This window comes from Gobius niger (genome assembly GCF_951799975.1).
Source record: "Gobius niger genome assembly, chromosome: 8".
In the NCBI taxonomy this organism is placed as follows: domain Eukaryota; kingdom Metazoa; phylum Chordata; class Actinopteri; order Gobiiformes; family Gobiidae; genus Gobius; species Gobius niger.
In genome coordinates this window covers 19,063,213-19,086,298 of record NC_136859.1, presented here as the reverse complement: position 1 = coordinate 19,086,298, position 23,086 = coordinate 19,063,213, and the positions used below count along the sequence as shown (strand labels likewise).

The following is a 23,086-nucleotide window of genomic DNA, read 5'->3' as shown; positions in this document are numbered from 1 at the left end:
AGACAAGCACATTGATAACTTATAGAAATATTTTTAGTTATGGTGCATTTCAGAAATTCTTGCTCTGGAAACATTGCCTTCCAGAATAGAATGGCAGATGTTGCTGTAGTATTGACTCCCTAGCTCTCATAACCAGGATCAAGTCTACAGATTGCTTGGCCAGCCAAACTACATGCATTTTCAAACATATGTACTCTGGAAGCATGCTTGATATCAGCGATTTTCTGGTGGGTGTGATTGACAGATGGCATCAACCAAATAGAGAAATGCCGGATATGACGCAGGAACAAGCTGCAGGAAGCGTTTTCAGTAAACATTAAATAAGGAAAGGATGGCGTGTCTGCCAGTACAACGCTGCTTCTTATTTAAAACAGACGAAAGAGCAGAAGAAAACAGTGTAGTTGTAGCTGTGCTGCCATCTTTAATGTTTTGGAAGAGTTCAATGAACTCCCGCCTCTCGGTCCGTGAGTGGACAGTGGTAAAATCGGGCAATGATTGGTTGCGAGCAGCTGCCCAGACGGTTCTTCTTTTGAACAGAAACGAGAAGCATCTGGCTGGCCAGGCAAGTCTGCAGAGGGGCTAATCAGCTTTAGTAAAGACATGATTTAATAAAGTTGACATTCACATCTTAACATGAGCTAGGTTTGATCTTCCTTACATGGTACTCTACGTAAATAGCGAGGGGAGTAGTTCACCTTTCTGAGCCTCCCCGAGGTGCTCTGGGCTCTGATGGCTGCCATGAGAGCAGATCTCTCACTCTCCTCCTCAGCAAAAGATGGTTTCTTCATGTTTGCTGCAGAAGTGGAAATCTAACAACACAAGAGGAAGCAAAAGGTCACATAGAGGTAAAAAAACAAAAAACAAGAAACATCTAATTATCTTTTTAATGCAACACTAAGTGAGACTAGGACATTTGACACACCTGAGAGAATGTTGAACCTTAATAAAAGTATAAACACTTGGGCTTTAACAGTCAATCATCACTAAATTAAGTTGTTATTATTATAATATCATACTCAAACCATGGTCCCCTCATAGATAGTTTCATTATGTTTAAACAGATCCATTGTGATTTACTCATTTACTTGTCTGAGTGCTTTCCCCCACCTTCTTGAGTCGCTCCTTGCCTCCTCCAGTCTGTATTGCCTCCATCAGGCTGCTGTGGAGATTCGTCTCCTTCTCCACTGATCTGCAGATGACTGGCTTGAACTTCTTCACTGGCCCAAACACTGTCACTGCAGGAGGACAGGGGGTCGGCTCACAGTTTGTTACTGTGACTGAAGGTTTCTCCTCTGAATTCGATGGATTTGAAGACAGGCTTGTAATCGAATTGTTCTTAAGAAAAAGTAAAAAAGTAATGTTATGTTTCTGTGACATATTTCCTCATCTTGGCATGGCGTGTGTAATAGCAATGTTGGCAACAAACATAAGCCTGAAATGTTAGCCTCAAATAAAGTGCTTCTAAATGTTGGAATAAAAATGTTAGTTAAGGTGTTTTTTAATAGTGTTGGAAATTGTGCGTGTCTTTCTTCGGTTGGAAGAAAACTGTTGGAAAATGTCAGCCATAATTTTTTATTATGTGGACCCCTTATTTTGAGTACACTCACCACTGCTTGCTCTTGGTTTCCATTCTTCAGTCTCGGAGATGGTTTGTTGTATGAGTATGGAGGGCGGCTCGGAGAAGGGCTCGGGCTTCTGTGATTAACAGGTTTGGATGTGTCCCTCACTTTACTGGTTAATTGTACGGAAGAGGCTGATTGCTCATTGGCCCCCTGTTCTCCGAAGCTTGCCTTTCCAAAGTTCTTTTCTGAAACATGCAATTCCTTTACTTCATTCTTTGTTTCGACAGTGCTGCTGGATGTATGTTCAGGGTAGCTCGACGACCCCTTAGGGCCAGGAGGATTACATGAACGGAATGAGTTTTGAGGATTAATTTGTATTGATTTGCCTGATTTGTGAATGCCAGCATTTTGCGTTTTTAGGAGAAACTCAGGTGTCGTGGGATCATAATCTGGTTTAAAGGTTGTCTTTGGGGCGTGTTTTGTGATAGCAGATGCGACATACTGGCTGGAGGTTCGTCTGGATGGCTTCAGGAAAGAAAGGTCTCTTCTTGCATCTGTAGTAAATAGAGGCTGTGCAGGCCGCTGACCTGACAGATTAGTGTTAATACTTGAAGAAATCTTGTCTTCTGCCATAGTGGAATCCTTTTGCTTAGCTTCTATATCTTTTACTTGTTGAGCTGTGTGTTCAACAGTCTCTTTGGGCTCCACCTGGGAAGATTTATGAAGTGTGCCTTGGAAAGTTTTCAAACTCCCTACATCGGTGGACCTCTGTGCAGTTTCAGATGTCCAAGCACTTTTATGGCAATCCAAACTGTCTCTCGCCTTATCAGCTAGGCCTTTACTTGGGGCAACAGCGCCCTCCTGCTTTTCATTTGAGCTCCAAAAAGCTTTGGCTTTTCCAAGATGAGGGGAATCATGGCCGTTTCCTAAGTGTGACACAGCAGCAGCTCTGTGATGGGACACTGAAACCTTCACCATGTTCCCTTGTTCATCGATCTTTATGGCACCAGGGCTTGTCGACGCGGGCTCCCCTGCAGCGGCCTGCATCATGGCAGGTTTAGGGGGCACAACAGTGAATGTTTTCATCCCAAAGCGGGACGTCACATTGGGAGTGATTTTGCTCTGGAGAGGTTTAGAAGTGGAAATGATGTGGTGAACTTTATGTAGGTCTACAACTTGACTCACGGGCATCAGAACAGGTTTGTCTTCTCGGTTGATTTTCTCAGGATCAGGTTTAACACCACTAATTCTCTTCTGCTCATCACCGTTAGACTTTGCTTCCGAGGATGGTTTAGTCTGAGCGCTGGCCTCTGTGTTTTTGACTTCCTTGGTTTTTGTGTCCTTTTTATGCGTTTTCGATTGGCCTTGCTCAGACTTCTCCTTCTGCTTATGTTGGGAGAGATGCTTCTTTTCTGTGCTGCCCTTACTGGTCTCATTGGCCGTGTGAGCATTATTGTTTCTATTCTGAAGCTCATCGCCGTAGTTTGAGGCTGCATAAAAAGCAATTGTTTAAAAAAAAAAAATCAAAACACTTTATAAAATCCTTAACGGTTCAAAAGTACGATATGCAATACTGACCACTTGTGGCGACTGACTCAGCCCAAAACCCCTCATCAGGCAGCACTTCATCTATGGTTGTGACTGGCACATCATGGTCGACTATTGAGACTGGAACCTCATCACTGTCCCTTAGACTGGACTCTAAATCGGCCAAAGTCCTGTGAAGTTGAGCCGAGAGGTCTTGATGCTTGCGTCTGTCTGTCTTGGGGTGTGGCGTGACGTCACGGCTCCTGTTGACAAAACAAAATACAAAATACATGTACGTTTAAAAGTGCACGCAACCCTCTCAAAGTGTGTGTTGAGGCCACAGAGAGAAGGGACCAGAGCTATTTTTATACCCAGTTACCACCTAACAGCTGTTCCCAAGTGTTTATTTGATTCCATCGTTGCATCCAACAATCTTCCCGTCAATATTCGGTCAAGGGTAAATGCAGTTCAACGACTCCAAAAGCTCTTAAAATACAGCGCTTTTTATTATCATTGGAGTCTTAAGTCTTTCATAACATTCAGCTGTGAAGATTTTCTTTCCACACATTCAACTTTGGTCATGCTGTTCGAAGGTTCACAAGAGTGTTCACATGAATTATTAGGGTTTCACCTAAAACAAAATGCCATAAGAGAGCCAACCCAAATAGAGGTTTTCATCTAGAACCGTTGGACTGCTGCACATTTTGTCAAGAATTCTAAGAAAGCTGGGCAATAGAAATCTCTAGGAAACCCAAAGTGCCAGAGGACCTTGAGAAAATCTAAGGGAACAACACTGTCTGAACCTTACATCAAAAGATACACTGGCATGGTATCATTTGCATGGCGGAAATTGAGCATAATGTGGGGCCAGTAATTAATATGTTATACTTGTAAAATCAGGTTGTAAATCCTGAACTGAAATAGAAATGCTTTTGCCATTCTACTAATCAGTGGCTTTACACTGAAGATGACTGATGGCAAAAACCTAGACTTGTATAACATAAAGCCAGAAAATAAATAACACGGTCTGTAAAATAATGAGGAACAGGTAAAAGAATAAATCACAATTAAGTGAAGAATGAGCAAATTCTGGGAAGCAGGATAGTCGATAGATTGATGGGAAAGGTAGTAAATGAGTCATTGCCTCGGGGTCAATAAATCCAAGCACCACATCTGCAAAAGTTATGTTTTAAATAAAAGTCAGAAATGTGATTTAATGCTTGTAAAAGTATTAAATCACATTTTGGGTTGATTTAGTAGGATTCTAGTTTCTTTCGATGACTACAACTTCCCCGTACCTGTGTCGGGACCCCCAGGACCCCTCGTCGCTGTCGCTGAAATTGTCCGGTGCTGTTCCAGCGCGCCTCTCTCCTCCAGTGCTTCCATCCAGGGACAGGCTGCCATCTGGGGATGCGGTCTGGGTCTCAGAGGGAGAGCTGATCAGACCAGAGTCCTCTCCATCAGCCGTACCCTCTGAGGCCGCGTAGCCCTGGTCTGGCAAACTGCTGCCGCTACTGTTGCTGCCTAATGACACGGTTTCCTCTGCAGATACCTCCGTACTGTGACCCGTCGCTGCAGAGCTTTGCGCAGAGTGGAGCCAGGCTGCAAGAAATCAACAACAGCATTAGTCTGGGATTCAGTTAACAGATGGAAAACCCAGACATCAAGTCAAAAATAATAAATTACATGCAATGGATATAAAATGCGATGCAGTTTTACCAAATCCTCTATGTCAGTGGTTCTCAAACTTTTCATACCAACAACCATTTTGTAAAGTATTTGGCTTCCAAGTATGACCAGGATGAGACTGATCAAAAGAGCCAATGTCAGAACAAAATTAAGATTAGGAGGGTGTAGGACAAGTCCACTTCTAATGCAGGTATAAATAACATTTGTGTACCCCCAGAAGAGCGCATACCATAACACGTACAGTTTGAGAACCACTGTATGTAATTCATCAGATAATAAATGCATATGATTTCGCAGACGAGGTAACATGCAAAGTAGGGCAAGCAGAAGGGACAAGAAAAGAAAGCGTGCACAAAAAAATAAAAGCTCCAAAAGCAGACTCACAATAATTTAGGTTAGAAAACACTAAAATAAGAGGCCTGAGCCCAACCACTTGTGGCGAGATAAACTGGTTTAATGATGTGTGGGCAGATTTACTGTAAACAAATCCTTCTAATTAGAGTTTTACAATAGTGTTTTAAAATGAAGTGACAGATCTGCTCTCATCTCCAGAACACACTCATGCTCTGGTCAGTCTTGTGGCTTGTGCAGAACTTTCTTTCACTTCCAAGGCATTGTACTATTTGGCACACATTATTTTGAGTGGTATGTTAATATATTGAACTTGCATTAGTGACAATGTTAGCAGCATTCATTGTCCTTAAGGGTCAGTTCAAGTATGTGCAAACAGGGCCTGTCAGTTTTGGGTCTGGTCCTAATGGTTTGGAGGGAACAGTGAGTTCCAGGAGATGTGGGGATGACTCACAGGGCTGTCCTCCCAGCTCCTTCCCAGCAACAGCTTACTCATGCCAGCTACAGCCACACAGCGCACACAGAGACGCACAACTGCACACGTGCACCACTTGATGCTGTCAAACTCATGATAGGCCATGTTTACACACAGGACACACAAACTATGGCCTAATCACATGCTTCTGTTGAATGCAACAAGGAAGCAAACTACAGATAACAATAGATTTTTTTCTCTCAGATCTTTAATTAAAATGTAACCTTTGAATTCAAAACGGTTCAGTATCACAATCTTATACAACAGCTCAAACTGTTTACAAAAAACATCACACCAACTTCCAGTAACAGCCTTATGTTCCATGATCTTGAAGTCTTAATAAGCAAATCATTTCAAATGTATTTTTAAAAACACAATAAAGCTTTTAAAACCCTTTCAAGGCACTAAAATAGGTTTGTGATTAGAAAATAATGCTTTAAGAATTAAATTAGACAACAGTCAGCAAGGTCCCAAACCAAAATGTCATTGATAGATTATTCCTTCCAAAATGCTGGCACAGGCAAGACAGTTAGGATTTCTAAATGCTGACTCTTGCTTAAGCATTGAGAGAAACATACTGTATGTCCGAGACTATTGATCTGCCCATATCATATAACACAAGTATTGATCGTCAGATATCACATAACCTTGCCTCTTTTAGCCTCATGTCATTCATCAATCATGTGGAAACTGATACTTTTTTAACCACACACTCTTTCAACCACTTTCTGTGTACCATTAAATACTCAGCACTGACTGTTAAAAAACAATATGTGGTTAGTAAAAAGAAATGGCGCAGAAATAGCAAAGCTGTAAATAAAACAGAGTTGCAGGTTTAATCTTTTAAATCTTGTACAAGACTAGCAGAGCTTTAAGCATGAAAAGTATCAACTAAAATAGTAGCTTTCAGCATGAAAAGTATCAACGAAACTATTGCACATGTGTAAATAATAAAGTCGCAACTTTTGAAGTTTAAACATAAAAAATAAAGACAAAAGAATAGTACAAAGAAAGAAAAAGGAAAAGGAAAAACAGATGCAGACAGGAGAGGTCAAGCAGGAGGGGGACTTCATGGGCGCTTGGCTCGCAGTCGCACAGGCCCACAGCAGTACACTAGGAGGGCACCAAAAGAGAAAACAGAAAGGTAATAAGGTTGGGATCAATTTACTGAAGAGCGTCGGCAATAGAAGGATATCTACAGAACAGCACTACTGTGACTCAACAATCTGTCCATTACACAAACGCATTATAACTGTAACACAATAAGCAGTTTAAGTTGATTTGTGTTGACCCAACCCCGACCTTTTCACATGGAGCATGGCTTTCTGAATTGACATAAATAAGGGGCCCTGGTCTCTTAAAAAGACAGTGATTTATGGCACAGATAGCTGAAAAAAGACAGTGTAAATGAATGGTTATGTACAGACTGAGGTTTAGGAGCTATGGGGAAAAAAAACAGGACAGGATCTCCTAGAAAGGAGGAGAATGGTTGGTAGTGAGTTGGTCCAGAACCTACACTGTGAACCTGTCTCCTCCACCGCCTTAGCCTTTTGGTTACTGTCTGTGTCTGTGGAAACAGAGCGGGAAAGAGCAGGCTGCAGAGACTCCTGTGCTGGAGACCGTCGAGGTTTAGGTGGCACAGGACGCTCTAGACTTTCTAAAGAAGAGATGAAGTGTTTAGAAGTTACATAAATATAACCAAAAACAATTCAGAGTTTAATTTGCAAGAAAAGAAAACATCCCTTGCTTGGGACAGGTGCACAAGAAAACGCAATAAATAGGCAATAAATAGGCAAAACATAAAACAGACAAAGAATCTCTATCTTGCCACACTGTTCCTTTATTTGGTGAAACATTTGACCTGTGGCCTTGGTGAGGCAAAGGGTTTGTAAGGACAAGAAGCCAACTTAAACAAATAGGGTGTGGCCGTGCTACATGACAGGATGCTGTCACCAAGGTGTATAAAAAGCAAAGGCAGAATTCAACAATGTCTAGACAGTTACTGTAGGAGGCAGGTCCCACAGTTTTGGAGACGCCTTTTATATCCGTCTCTCATATAGTATGTATACCATATGATGCTACATAATTCATTATATATTATGCATAATGCATTGTATATATTATTGTATATGCAAATCTTTATTTTTTTCATAATTGCGTGGTAATTTATTAGACCTGTACTGGGATTCACTTTATCTTTGTTTGTGTGCATGTAATACATGTCAACATGATAAAGTATGAGATGTACGTGTCCAGTGGTACTCCTAATGCAGACACTAATATAAGGAGTGATGATGGTATAATCATATGTTTTATTACTAATGGCATATTATAATTCATATTTGTTCATTTGAGTTGTAAATGGAATATGCATACGCCAGATATGACTTTGAATTAATTAGTCAATATTACAGACATACTAGTGTGGAGACAGAGACATACACATGTCCGGTCATGTCAAGTCCAATGCTACGCATTGGCCGAACAGACAACAATGGATCCTATGCCTTGTACACAGGATGAGGATGAGTAGCAGTCACGAGAGCCTGAGGTGGCATGTATACGATGGACAGTGTCTTATAAAAGGAGATGGTTTTAGAGCGAGGGAGCGCTAGCTTCCTCAAGCAGGTTGTAACCACTGTGTAGTATGTCCACACTGAGATCTGCTGCAAACACTCCGTGCACCTGCACATCTGTCAATACAATCACGCTGTTGTTCCATGTCAAATTGATGTTGTTGTCTTTATCATATTTTTATTTATTTTAATCTTCTCATGCATGCCTTTATAGCCTTATAGTTTAAAAGTTTTTATAGTTTATTTTTGTGTACCGAGAAAAAAATCCTAGTTTGTGAACCTGTTCTCAAACAATGGCAATAAAACTATTCTGACTCTGATTTATCTTTGTAATGTCTATTTTAAAATCCACAAAAACACAGAACCTGGCCTGGCGTGAAATTCCTTAAAGTTACTGGTCCTTTAAAGTAGTGGCTCTCTGTGTCTTAGCCCCACACTGGGGTGCAAAAAGACAATACTTTAGGTCTGTTTTCTTCACGAGAGTCACTCCCAGGTCCTCACGAAGAGCAGGGTAAGTATGAGCTACGTTTTTTATGGGGTGTGAAAAGAAGGCCCAAACTTGTACTGTAAATAGATCTTGTCTGGTTCGAGTCGCAAGTTTGTCATTTACATTTCATGTGGTGGAAGGCACTACCGTTTGAACACTGAAAGAGTAGAATAGGCTTTACAACCTACTTCTGCACTTGGCACTGCAAGGGGGTCTTGGGTGCAATATCGGAGCAACTGTAGTAAATAAAAGGGCTCTGAACTCCTTCATAGGTATTTATATAAAACTAAATACAGAAAGGAATGTGTTTTAATAGGGGTAAATGCCATTAATAGTTGAGTAAGCAATAATTATTAGCATCAGAGAGAGGACTCCACATAATATAATAAGGTTTATGTTTTAAAGGCTTTATCTACGCATTTCATTTATACATTGTTGACTGCTGCCAAACCGCTTTTAAAATGGCTTAAATATGCACAATTATGTGTGTGGCAAGAAGGCCGAAACATTGCACTGAACAGAGGAACGTCTGCAGCTGCAAGCAAGTGCAAGAGATTATTTTTCTGTTCAGCAAGAATAATAATTAAAAAAATACATGAAAAGAGGAGTGAGAAAGTACCATGGGCAACATCACTTCATAGAGACTTGGCAAATTTATGAAAACAGCGTAGTAAGGAAGAGTGTGTTCAGCAGCCTCTGCGTTATCAGGATCTTGACAGCTCTGTGCTACACAGGCAACAACAAACCATCCATAACACTAACAATGAAGTACATCAGCCAGACTGCAGTTTCCACAATATAGATTTGAAAATGTCTTGACGCGTTTTTAAATCTGTGCCAGATTCACGTGGAAGAAGATTATCAAATGCCTTCACCGTACCAAAGCATGACGCAACACCTTATACTTAATTCACAGGGTGCAGTTGTTGAGCCTTAACTTGTTCATGGTGTTCCTAAAGAGACACAGTTGCCAGGCCGAGTATGTGCGTGTAACTAGAACTAGAAATTCGCACCAAGTGTAAAAGATAAGTTGAGCAAGAGGTTACTTTTTGGGAAAAGATTTACAGTTTTAACACTCATGATCTTGGTGTCATCGTTTGCTCAACACACAAACTTTCTCAACATGATCAAGCAGTCAATCAAATCCCTCTGCACAAGCCAGAGCTCCGCCATTCTGCTCTTTCTGATCTCTATCCTCCTGAGGCTCCCTCCCTCCTCATATTCATACATTTCTCTAAGCTTTACAACCTTCTCATCTCGGCTCTTGTCAGACACGAAAGCCCCGCGCTGCAATCACGCCCCGCTTCAGAATAAGGTGTTGGTTATATAAAGATCAACACGAGGCCAACCAGAGTTCAACTTGCTGCTGCTCAAGTCGGTATAAGTTTTGACTTATCCATTTTTAGTGGAACTCTGCTCCTCAAGAAAAAAGTGAAAATTAGACATTAGCAAACTGAGTCAAAGTGTGGGTGTGAGACAAGGGCCGCTTTGTCCCATGGGCTGAGATACAAACCTGTTCTTCTTGTTTACTTATCCTTCAACCATGACTTTACACACCGCACAGTGCTTCCTAAGGCTGCATGTGTCATTTTGACGGTTCATGTTTCTGACAGCAAATCAAAAAATAAACAAATGTGCGATATAAAAGTGTTTGCAGGACTTTGTCTTCTGTCTCCATTTTATTACAGTGCCGTAATGTAAAGCGCCACCCATTTTTGTTTTGTCTTTCTAGTTTCTATGATATTTGAGGTGAATGATGTGCACGTTGAATATGCTTCGTGGGCAACGTTACAAAAGTGTGTTGCACTTACCAACTCCACTGTGCCTGTTGGTTTCTGTTTCCTCCATTTTAAGGTTAATGGCAGACTCTGTGTCAGACTGGGAGCTGCCAGCTGTGGAAACATCACTCGCCGTCATGTTGGTGGTGGTTTCCGATTTCTCTGTTCTGGAAATGGAGCTTTTTGCTACGGACTGGGCTTGTGTGGGTCTGCTAACTGTGCTGCTGGTGGAAGTGCTGCAGTCAGAGGCAGCATCTGAATCTTCAAGGCTTTGGCTGAGCTCAGAGCTGGAGTCTTGGACAGCGAGACTCTCAGAGGTTGTGCTGCTCGGTGTGGAAGATCTAAGGTCCAGACTGGTCGAGCACTCAGCAGTTTGTAGCGTTATAGGTGCAACTGGTGTCATGTCTTCTGCTACAGTAGTCGCAGAAACTGTGATGGGGGCTGCCACTTTAGTGCGTGACATTGGGGCTGGTGCTTGGACGTGAAGGCTGACAGGTGTGACGGCAGCGGAAGTGTCGTCTGAGCCAGAGTCCACGGACACTGGAGTTGGTGGAGGAACAGGAGCCTTCCTCTTCCTCTGCTGAGACTCAGAGCCAAGACCCATCTGATGAAAAGACAAAGATATTGGCTGCTCAGTTTAAGACAGAAAGATCTTTTATCGAGCTGTTTCACAAAGTAGTGAGACTCTGCTGAACTTCAAGAGAAATAAGAGATCTTTATTAATCAGGTTTTTTTTTATGATGAACAACTTCCGGATTCATTTAAATGAGCACATTCATACATTATTAACAATCTTTCTGTATGACTGGGGTTTGGTATAGCGTTGTAAGTAAGTGCTTTGTTTGTCATTCTGCAATTGTACAATTAAATTGTGTTAAGATGTTGAATAGAACCTTCCAAGCTGAATGAAAATTTAAAGTAATGCTGCGAAGGAGTCCAGTTTCTCAGTAACATGCCTGCAGGCACATGCTCTATTGCCCCATGCATGGGATTCTGCCTGGATCAGGGGAATTGAGTTCACACATGTGAACTCATTGAACTCACTGCATGACATTGTATGGACATACTACAAATGGCCCCCGACAGGCAGTATTTCTTTGAGTTGGTCTCCTGCTTCTCACCCTCTCTGGCATTCACACATACATGGATACACTGCAGACATACTTGAGAGAGTATGAATGGAAAACAGAGTTGCCAGTGAAGATAGATATGAGTGTGTGTTGTGTTCATGTTAAAATGGTGTGATTTCACTACAAAGAGAATTATAAGACAGCCTTCAAGATCTAAGCACAATGAAATTAGGTGGTTAAGGTTGAGGGTGAAGAGTGTAGGACTCTCTTTGGCTTACAGCTGGCATTACCAGAGGGTGCAACTTCAAATTAAAACTGCAGCCAAACCCTAAAACCAAAACTTTTGGTTTTAGGGTTTGTTTCGTATGTGCTGTCAGATTTAGTAAGAAATGTGAGTTATATTTCATTAAATAATTAGCAAGCGCGGTTACGCTGTTCATCCTCAAAGCAACATCTTAAATGTGATCTAAAATAAAACAATACTACACAAACTTAAGGCCATGCCAGGAGTCGAGTGCGCCCCTTAAGTTTTCCTCATCCACATTATGGCCTCACGTTGGAGCATGTTCATCAGATAGGCCCACCCAGGGAGGCCTCAACCTGGTGGCGTGACCATTCATCAGTTGTTTTGAAGGGCTCGTGATGGGTGAGGGGCTTGGAAACAAGACAACATTACAATGCTAATGTGGAATGTGAGATGGTGTGTATGGGAGCGGTACACAGTGGCCATGTGCTGCAGCTTGTCAGCATGCATGAGCATCAATATACATATGTACATGAATGTGTATGTATGTGCAGGTTACAGACGACAATAGAGCACAATTTGTCTCAACACTGAGAGAGCACGCAGGTCAAAAACATCCAACAGTAGCCCACCAGACAATTAGCGAGTGTTGGGCATATTGTCTGTAATAGTGAACATGTGTGGATGTGCATGCATACATGACAAAAGCACTTTACTGTCTTAACAATGTGTGCAAAAGGAGGGGTCCAGAAGGCTAGCTGAGGATAAGGAGATGCATTCATGACCCACTTACATTGGCATGTGCTTTGTCCTACTAACCCAGTAAAATATATTGTTCTCTCACCGCTAACTTAAATATATACTTAAAACATCTAGTTAAAACATCTATAATCATGCATATTCACAACAACATCCAGCCTTTATCACAAAATCCAGAATCTTTGGGCCTTCCCTATCTCTTTAAACATACTTGTGCTTAAATATAGAATAAAACATTCATGAAATGTGTAATGCATTGTAGGCAGGAATGTCCTACTTCATTGACTGTGCCATTTACTTTTGAGCTGATCAGGTATCATTGTCAGATCGTTCTATGAAACTATAGCCCACCACTATGAGAATAATGTAATGTTATGTATTCTTGCTTAAAATACCATGACCAATAGCCTATACGTACAACTTTAAATGCGCTCCTCCTCCAAATGTTTGCTGAACTTAACTGACCTATGAGGCTCATTCTTGAACCTTTCCCCTTAGGTCCTCCCCCGAAGGTGAGGGTGAGGGCATGCCAACAAGATTTCATGCAGTACTGCCTTTTTAGAAACATGACCCCAAGCCTGTGAATTATTGATTTTTGTAGGACTCAAAGTCTAATTTCAGAAAGTCATATTGCACTTGAACACATGCTCTGTGACACTATAGATGCTCAAAGCCCAATCTCTGCTTTAGCGAGAAAAAAATATGCACACACTTTGGCCTCCATTTAAAACAGTTTCCTCCATTCTTTTATAATGAGAAGAGACTATGTAGACATGGCTTCCTTTCTAAACCACAATAACAGATTTCCTATCACGTTTGGGGAAAAAAAAAATAGGTTGTGTTTCTCTGAACTCAATGTTCCAAAACATTTTAGTGCAGTTCTCATGAAAGCAGACACAGATTGTTGACTGGTTCAATGAAAAACAAAACTACTGCTTTTCTATCCTCAATTGAAAAAAACAAAAACAATATGAGTGGACATGGAATTTCTAATTCAATTCTGAAAATATATTTTTTGGGATTCTCTTTGAGGGACATTGGTTAAATAAAATGTTGATTCAACATAATACTTTTTTAATGTGTTATGTGCCATTTGCACAGACCTGCTCATCTTCCATCTTAATTTCTGATTTCCAGTGCAGAACATTGTCAAATGACTTGGTTATTTCATTAATGACACTCACACCTTTCTATCCCTTAACGGAATAATTCACAGTTTTTTCCATACTGAGATTATGTTCTTACTTTATCTTGGACGAGTTGATGCGTACATGTGTGGTCTAAAAAGATGTTGTTAGCATTTATCCTCTCCTCCTCTCCTCTTCGGTCTTTTTGCGTGACTGAGCACACGCACAAAGACAAGACCAGTACACATTAACCTGTCTAAGCTCAGGTAAGAACATATCTTAGTATGTAAAAACATTGGACTGTTCCTTTAAGAAATGCTTAAGGTTCTTTTAGACACATTTCCTTTATATTTTGTGTATGTTTATAGAAAATCCAAATGACATTTTTTTAATCTAATGTGAGCTACAAATAAACAGGCATGAAAGGCGTGTGACATCAACATCCTTATAATAAAAACTATTGTATGAAGACTATGCAACAGATTATGTCAAGAGCCACAGTTGACAGAAGGCACATGGCCAGAAAGAGTCCTGTCTCATGTGGCCTTCACAGCTTCTCTTCATGAAACTTCATGATCTCTGCACCCACCACTAATTTAATGTTTAATGTCACTGGTCAGAAGATTTGCAACTCTTAGAAATGGAATTGCCTCTGTGTCTTGTTTTTTGCTCCTGTATCCTCAGTACACTTGCTGTTAATTGAGCAAGGGCAAATAAACAAAAAGCTATTCTAGCCATTAACAGAGGGAGGATGTCAGTTGCTAAACAACATTTCCCAGTATGTCGCCATAACACTATAATGAGACTGTGGGGAGCTTTTCTTTTAATGTAGACAATACAGGTCACCCTGACCTTGAGCTGCTGATATTCAGGTCAAAACAGACAGAGCAAAGACTGTGCCATAGAAGCTGTTCCACAATGTCAGGTCAATCACAGCAGGGGCTCAAATATTTCACATAGCTTAAACTTTCATTAAAAATGCTCCTATGTAGTGCTCCTTTAGTCACACTTTGAATCAAGTGAGCCTTTCCTTAACCTTATTCAAAACAAAATTGTTAATAACACAATTTAATCAAGCAAACGTTTCCTACTAAAAATATTAATACAGATGCCAGAGCACTATAATAATAGGTGGTCAAGACTTTCTTAGAGATACAATTCATAAATAAGGTCTCGATAAATGTACAGTATAATCCCAATTTAAAATTTTGTGGCCTTATAATATTGATATCTTACCTGATTGGTCTCAAAGCCGGAGTGCTCAGTGGAGGGTGTGGGGACCCCAGGTGGAGCGGGAGCTCTCCGCTTCTTGGTCTCAGCTTTAGGAGACATCCTGGAGATGTTTATGGCCGACTGCGACTGGCCTATCGTGTGAGGCCGCTCGTCCACATACGGAGACGCAAACATAGTAGACATGGCCTGGACAAGTCAACAGATTAATGAGTAATGAATACAAGTGCAAATATATAAAAGTGAAAAAATGTGCAGCTGGCAGTCTAGTGGTTAATGCTGCACATAAGGCAGGAAACTGTTCTGTCCCCAACATTGTGGGTTCAAGTCCCAGCTGGACAATTTGCTGGATGTCTCCCTGCTCTTCACCCCCATTTGCCCTGAGCTGTCCTGTCCAATAAAGCCACGAGCCAAAAAAAATCCTTTAAAAGAGAGAGATAGAAAAAACACTACACATTTGCATGCGAGTCTTACACCTTTTTAAGAGTTGACTCATTTTATATCTCGGTACTCTGTACTTGGGACATTGGAACAAAACAGTCTACTCCTTACGCCACCAAGATCCAGTCAAATTAGCCCATGGCTACAATCGGGAATGGACTCATGCACTGTCCCAATCAAGTAAACAAGACAAAGTGTGTTTTAAGCCAAATAATTGTTGCATGTGGACCGTGGACAGTCAATGCATTAACAAAGTTTAAATGCAAGTAAGTAAACAGAGCTCCGGCCATTGCAATGAATTGGTATCAAGGTTATAAAATCTCTCAGTAGAAAAATACGGGAAAACAGACAGCAACTGAAGACAGAGATTGAGATTGAAGATATGAAATGAGGAGAAGAGAACGTGTTCAATACATATGCCTTTTTAAACTGACATGTTAGTATCTTAAACAAAATGAATTATTTTATTCCAAGGACATATTGTATTGTACAACTGTTACATCAACAAGGATTAACAACAACATTTAATACAACGGGCAAAGCTACTACATGAGCTAAAGAAATCTCAACACTAAACAACCCAGTCCAGGTCACAACTTTTTGAGAATCTTTGCGATGGAAAACTACTGGACAATTGAGAGCTTGAACAAATGTCTTATTGTGCACGTTTGTACAATATTAATAACTACAACAGTATCTCCAGCTTCCAATGAAATCACTACAGTATTTAACATGCATGACAATGTTCTAGTACAAAATGTTAAGAGTCAATTTAGGACCACACACAAACACATGCTGTAGTAAACAAATGACCTATAAGAGATAAGAGACTGGGCTTTTAGAGGTGAAATGCCCAAGGCAAAGTAATCTGATCCTTTCCAACTGATAAGTATGTGTGCATGTGTATTGTGTGTTAGCTTGTTCACAAAAATCGAACTGTATTCTAGCCTTACAATAACAATACGGGCATAAATAAGAGATAAAGATTCCCAGACTGTAGAGATTATTACTACAATGTTTTGCTCATTTTCTTAAAATGTGATCAGGTGAAGTGATTTTGCCTTTATTTATAGATACAGGTTCTTGAGTCATCATCTGTGCTCTGTTGTTGTAAGGTAGCATGCTTTGTCTCTCATTCATCTTGGACACTTCAACTACAACTTCAACTATATGGTGGACACCTCCAAAGTTTACACAAGCACTTAATTTACTTTTGCATAGTTTACAAAGGTCCTTCTAGACACTAGCAAGGGGCTAAATTCTGATCAGGTTTAAAAAACAAATAAGAGAAACAGTAACATAGGCTTTGATGTTGTCTGAACAGATCGGTTATGTTCATGGAAGACCTTAGAACAAAGAGCCTAGAGGCAGGAGCAGGGAGCAGGCCTGTGTTTTAGTGTAATAAAATCAAACAGCTTATTGATCGAAGGTGAGCCACAGATGGACGCTGCTGCACATGGATCTGAAATCCGATTAAAGTGATGGGGTTGCCATATCAGGTAAAGAGCTGCATAATCTAGTGCAAATATGTCTAGTAAAACATGGATATGTTTTACATTAATCACTAATGATTTAACAATGGTTTACAAAGTTAATACAAGAAGTAAAAAAAATCATAAGGCGTTTTAGAGTCATCATAAATAGTAGATTGCATAGATCAGGCCCCTGCTTTAACTATCAACTACTGCCATCAAGAGGACACTGAAGTCACTGCAGGTTGGATGTATTTTGGTGTACATGTGTCCTGTGTTGTAAAAATAAGTACTCAATGACTCCAAATGATCTTCTGTAACTCATGCTTTTAAATGATCTTCCTGTAGGACGTGTGCAAACATCAGGACACCTCGATGATACTTACATTGGACTGTGTCTCTGTGTTTGGGGAGTTTCTATCATCGTAATCATCCATGTCCAGAGATGTGGTCTCTGTCTGCAAAAGCAGAGCGCAACACACAAGCAGCATTCATTTAGTTGGCCATGCAGAGTTAGCCATGCCAAACTCACTTCATGGTTGATGAGAAAACACAGGGCTAGTAAAACGTCTATCCACAGTCTACGTTTTAACACGCAGCAAAACCTTATTGCAACAACAAACATAATCATCAGTGGTCAAAAGTCTTACCTTAGATTTCCTCCTGTTGAACTGAAAGATACCCAGGAGACCTTTCTTCTCTGCTCTGGCCAAACTGTTTGTGCTGGAGCAAATGGAGTCTGTGTAGTCATACACGGCGAACAATTAATAATTCAAGATATTGTAATAAAAATAAATGAGTATACAAAGGGGCTGACTGCATTTGTCTATTGCACCACATTCATCCAGCAGAGGGCGCTACAGTCTACAATTTTGGGCCCTACAAAGACTTTCAATGTTAGTTAAAGGAGGAGAAGGTAGAAAATGCTATTGTCACATATCCAGTGAGGTGAAAAAAACTAGTCTTTGGTAAAAGAAGCAACCATGCATTACAACTGACATGTTGGGTTGTTAGTAACACAGATAGACTTTTTTATGAATACCTGAATAATTTAGGGCAGGAGCTGAAGCCATTTTAGGCTGGAGGACTGAAAAATATACAATATTCAAAACACTTAGATGTTGCTTAATTGCAGGTCAATAATATAAAACATAAAAAGAAAAACATATATTAATATCAGAAATCTCCACTAGAAGACACAATTTGAATTTACTGGTCAGAAATATCTGACCCAATTTGTCCTCTTTAGTTAGTCATTTGTGAACACAAAGCTAAACTCCAGCATTATCAGAAGCATTGACTGTGGAAAACCATGCATGTAATGGACTTAGCATTGCTATTAGCTGAGGAAAGCCTAATAGGAGATGAGAGCAGGCTCCGGAGGTTCCACTGAAACTTTGGCCCCTCTTTAAGCCATTATTGAACACAGGCTTGTCATTCTGACCTCCATATGCTTGTCTTGACACGTGCATCATCCAATTTTTTCCTTTCTGCTATTCTTATTTTTGCCCCATACTTAGAGCAGAACTAAGTAACTCCTGCCCCGAGAGGCCATAAAGTGCCACTGCAGGTGTCGTAGCATGTTGATTTTTTTACTCATTAATTGTCTGTTAGAGTAAATACTACGCTGACAGAAAAGACAAAGGGAGAGAGGGATATTGTACATCCAATTACACAATGGAGATTTTTTTTTTTCACTAAAACTTGGCTGTAAATACTGTTTAAGTGGCGCTTTGCCAGTTAGCCTGTTAGCTTCTTCTTCATGATTCTATTAGTGTGTATTGCGCCTCTGGGTGGGAGCAGGCCATAGACACCAGGGGGAGATGAACGACCCCTCCAATCATCCCATTAACACTTGTATTACCCCCAGAGGGACTACGAAAAGGATTTATTAAGTTAAACAAGTTATTTAATACTACTTTAATGGAGATGGCTCCAAAAACCCAGACAACTGCTGCACTACACAAATTCAGCTTGAAATAAATATATTTGCCCTTGATTTGAGTAGATACGTAAAATAATCTGCCAATGGAACAAGTATTTTTGCACATATAGCAAGAAAAAGATCTTATTATTCTTAAAATTAGATAATAAATCTCATTTACTTGCATTCTTGAAATATATTATGTTTTTTTTCTTATTTTAAGTGCAAAACTACTCACTCCATTGGCAGAAATTTCTACTGCGCAAGTCAAAGTTACTCATATCATGTCACGTTAACTTGTGCAACATATGACTTTTCGCAGTGTGATCGCTATGGGGGAAGTCACGAGCCCTCAGTCCTTCGAAATACAGTCTATGATCTGAAGTAATAATCAAAAACATTACCTAGACTTTTGTCGTGCACATAAAGCTCTTTGATTCCCAGGTGGGTCAGAGATTTGTCCAGTGGTAGCTCTTGGCGTTTAATGCTGTCCTTCAGGAGCACAATCAGCGCTGGATCCAGTTCACACTTGTCACAGATCACAGGCACAAGGTCCTGCAGCGGGAGCAGTGGGTTTACCCGCACTACTGCCTTTTGACTACCATGATAATTCACCAGCAAACGCACTGTTTTCTGAAACCACACAAGATAATGGAGTTACAAAATGTTACCAATCACGTAACTAAGGTTTATTGATTGAGGAAAGCGCTGTATATTTAAACCACATACTACATATGAATTAACACACATTCATTTATAACTACAGTAAAGTAGGTTAACGGCACCAAATGTGTTGGTATTAAAAACAGCCATGTTCTCTAACAATCATCTCTAACAGTTATCCTTCCTCATATTATTCAGTTATTTTTGAAAGGTAATCACCAGTGAAGACAAGCAATACAGTAAATGTAAATAATTTAAGTGAGTTCTTCATGAGAGCAGAAGTAAATGACATGAAGAGTGAAGGACAGCAGCATCTGAAATAGTGTCGGGCTTTGGCCCTGGGCCAGACAGGGTTAAAGGGACAGAGCAGCCCATGAGCCCTGAGAAGAGCAGAGAAATAATGCATGGTAACTAAAGGTAAGCCCCTCATCAAATATTTACATTGCAGGAAGAGAATTGAAAAGACGGAATATAAGGGATGAATGAGAGTTAAAATTATGTGCTTGGGACAGAAAATGTGCAGTAAAATTGTGTCAGGCCAAAAGGCTTCCTACCTTAGACCGGACTCTTACAGGTTTCAGGTGTGCGTTCTGCCAGTGTCGAATGGCAAGCGGTAGACAGGGATTGATATTACATAAGGCACTGAGCTAACATGTAAAACCAGCACACTGGCAGCATGCAGAAAGTTTTTGATAAACGTTCGGAAACAATTTCTATTTGGAATTTGTTTTAAGTTCCTTAAAGCACACAAGGCCATGGCAATTGAAATCAGGCATGCAAGTAAAGTAAGAGCTCCGACGCGCGGTGATCCTGCATAAAGCTCCAGTGAAACTCACTTCAGGCACTCTGGGAGCAGGCCTGCGCACCACTCTCTCCTCCAGCACTTTTTCCTTGATGAGCACACGGGCCACATTGAGGGAGCCCAGAAGCGCGTTGGGCTTGAAGCCCAGAGGATGTCCCTCAGGTGTGAACAGCTCCAGAGTGTGTAAAGAAGGGTTCAGGTGGTAACGGCTGCACAGCTCGACCAGAACGTCCATCAGCGCTGTGCTGAAAGACAGACATACAATACAATGACTAAGAGAAAGTGAAGGAGGGAGAGAACCAGAGGAATAGAGGGAGGGAGATAGGATGAACAAACCACTCATGTGTACAGCCGCACAGAAAAAAGAGACAGAAGATTGGATTACAACACCTAACTAGCTTAAGCTCGAGTAAAGGAAGTTAGTGTAATGACTTCATACAGTGCAGTCAGATCTATGCATCATCTACAACACTGACAATATCACTTTCAAATAACTGAGCAAAACCAAGTTCCCGAGTACAAATATTGAACCTTAATAGTATAAGCAATAATATCAAATATTATCATGGCAGACTTTACCTCTCTGAGGAACCTTTAGCCCTACCCGTCAGAATAAAGACACCAGGAGTCTCCCATGTTTTCTGGGAACTGGCATATCATGTGTCGAGAGAGAGGCACCACTACAAAGGACACTATTCAACACAAGCTCTAGAGCTAAAATATAGGGTACCCCACAAAAAGCAATTAGCTAAAAAACAAAAAACAAAAGAGAAATTCTGTAATTTTTAGCCAAATGGCAAATAAATAAATGGCTACTTGGAATTAAACAATAATTGCAGATCAATTTCTAACTTTAGAGCAAGTGAGATCATTCTGGGGTTGTCTGTGTTGATCTGCCAGTGAGGCCTAGTTAAGGGATCTGCCCCTGGGACCAGCCCCAGCTTTGTCCCACAGAGTGAAGGGGGAAAACTGGCCGATAATGTGCACATCAAAAGTAGGTCAAACTAAACCAAAACTTAACGACTTAAACAAGAGCTTAACTTTGCCCATTAGTAAAAAGATGACTTCAACAGTTGGATGATTTATAACAGAAAAGTGCAAACTCATTTCTTTCCGTGTGGTCTCACCTGCCGTCCTCAGTGACAGTGGTCTGAACTCCACTGGGCAGAGTCAGGTGCAGCTCCACTCTGGTACTCAGCATGTTCTCCTTGGCATATCGATCGGCCGCCCCGTCCCAAGACTCCGCGTTCCTGAGGATTTGCCGCGGGGCAGGCTGTGGGACCTGTGGCGGAGGTGGGGCTCGCGGTTTCATTCTTGCTCTGCACAGAGAGATATTAAGAAAAAAACAGTTGCAGTTAAAGTTGTGTGACAGTGATAAAACCAACGTTTGGAGATACAGGGATCATCAAAAACAATCGAGCGCAAATATCTGAGATTTTTGATGTCATATAGCTACACAATGTACATTAGATTGTGACTGATATATTTCCTAGATCACACTATCTTTAGGAAACGTTCACAAATTCCAAATGGTAATGGATAAGAGATTATCTTTAAAGCTTAACTAATATTAGAATGCTTGGTGGTTTCTTTTTGTTATTATGAAAGTAAGAAGTAAACAATTATGTGTTCTTGAATTATTAACCCTTCTAACAATAACACATAACTTCCAAGACTTTCCCTTACTCTGCCCTTACCTCTCAGACGGCTCAAAAAACAAACATTGACCACCGATAACAAAAGATAAATATCTCCTTCACAGCCCTTAAGTTGATTAAGTGTTCCGGACGCTTTCAATGTCACACATTGTTGTTCACTGCTGAGAAATGGCCTTTTAATTTGCAATCCATAGGCATACATAGAGCTACCCACAGCCCAGCGGCGCATAAACAAAAAAAAGCACGAGTACGCAGCTCAACTGGTGGACTCTAACCCTGCCTGCTGTAGTTACACATTAACCACTGTAATGTCATTGACATTTTATGTAATTCTTTTCTCAGGCCAGGACCACTACCTCAAGCATGTGCGAAATGTTTTACTGATTAGAATGGCAGCTGATAAAGAGAGAACATAGAGATGAGTAAGCAGGTGGTGTTTTGGGTAAAGCTTTCTGGAGTTGTTTCACCATGTACTACCCGACTACATGACTCAGCAGGGCAGGGCAAAGAATAGAGACACCAATTCAAACATAAGACAAGAAGTTGCACTAATTTTGGGCAGTTTCATATCAAGATGCCAATACGTGGCACAAGGTCTGGGAATGGCTCCCTGGAGGCTGGGACTGTCACTTCCCCAAACTCCTTATAGTCTCTACAAAAGGTATATCAAGGTAATCATAAGCCTTTCCTACCAAGATGAGTACAATCTGTTATCTAGATAAATCACAATATGTTGGGGGGTGGGGGTTCGGTCGTTGAGTGGGAACAAGGGGATGATTTTAACATGTGTTGCATTGTGTACGAAAAGAGCGTCATAACTAAAGAAGGAAGAAGATTATCCCTTTCTTCAAGCCATATTCTTTGTTTGCAGCACGGGTATGTGATCAGTGAGAAGTTTAGATAAGTCCATTTCAAAATAACAGGTGCATCACATTAGGCGTTGCGCTTTAGTGAAGGGGCACACAGGACTAGACTGTGTGTGGCTGCAGGTTGGGACGAACGCCAGGTTTAGCACAGTCAGCTAGTATACTCCTCTTCCTCTCACTCGCTTTTGGGAGCATATCAGTGCCCATCGCTCCCCGATTCCTCGCTCGCACAAAGAAGTCTTTCGGAAAAATCCAGTCTCCCACAGAGTCCAAATGAACAGGGCCGAAACACAGTGCCCCAGGCGGACACAGGGGGGCAGTAAGAGCAGGACAGATAGACAGACTGGGTTACACGCACACGCGCACACACACACACACACACACA

General features: G+C 40.9%; 1 protein-coding gene across 3 annotated transcripts in view; it reads right to left on the bottom strand.

The window, feature by feature from the left end:
- cobl (cordon-bleu WH2 repeat protein) overlaps positions 1-23,086 on the bottom strand; it is a 30,919-nt gene that overhangs the window by 1,655 nt on the left and 6,178 nt on the right. The window contains exons 3-17 of one of the 3 annotated variants that reach the window (XM_079561792.1): positions 21,305-21,496; positions 20,212-20,422; positions 19,930-19,965; positions 19,117-19,345; positions 17,831-17,875; positions 17,439-17,527; positions 17,175-17,246; positions 14,882-15,064; positions 10,479-11,049; positions 7,121-7,261; positions 4,388-4,691; positions 3,141-3,352; positions 1,608-3,052; positions 1,108-1,335; positions 696-809 (exon numbers count right to left, since the gene is read on the bottom strand). In XM_079561792.1, the coding sequence (XP_079417918.1) occupies positions 696-809; positions 1,108-1,335; positions 1,608-3,052; positions 3,141-3,352; positions 4,388-4,691; positions 7,121-7,261; positions 10,479-11,049; positions 14,882-15,064; positions 17,175-17,246; positions 17,439-17,527; positions 17,831-17,875; positions 19,117-19,345; positions 19,930-19,965; positions 20,212-20,422; positions 21,305-21,496 (4,072 nt within the window). The remainder of the gene's footprint in view (positions 1-695; positions 810-1,107; positions 1,336-1,607; positions 3,053-3,140; positions 3,353-4,387; positions 4,692-7,120; positions 7,262-10,478; positions 11,050-14,881; positions 15,065-17,174; positions 17,247-17,438; positions 17,528-17,830; positions 17,876-19,116; positions 19,346-19,929; positions 19,966-20,211; positions 20,423-21,304; positions 21,497-23,086) is intronic. The other 2 variants (XM_079561794.1, XM_079561793.1) reach the window with 2 other exon arrangements.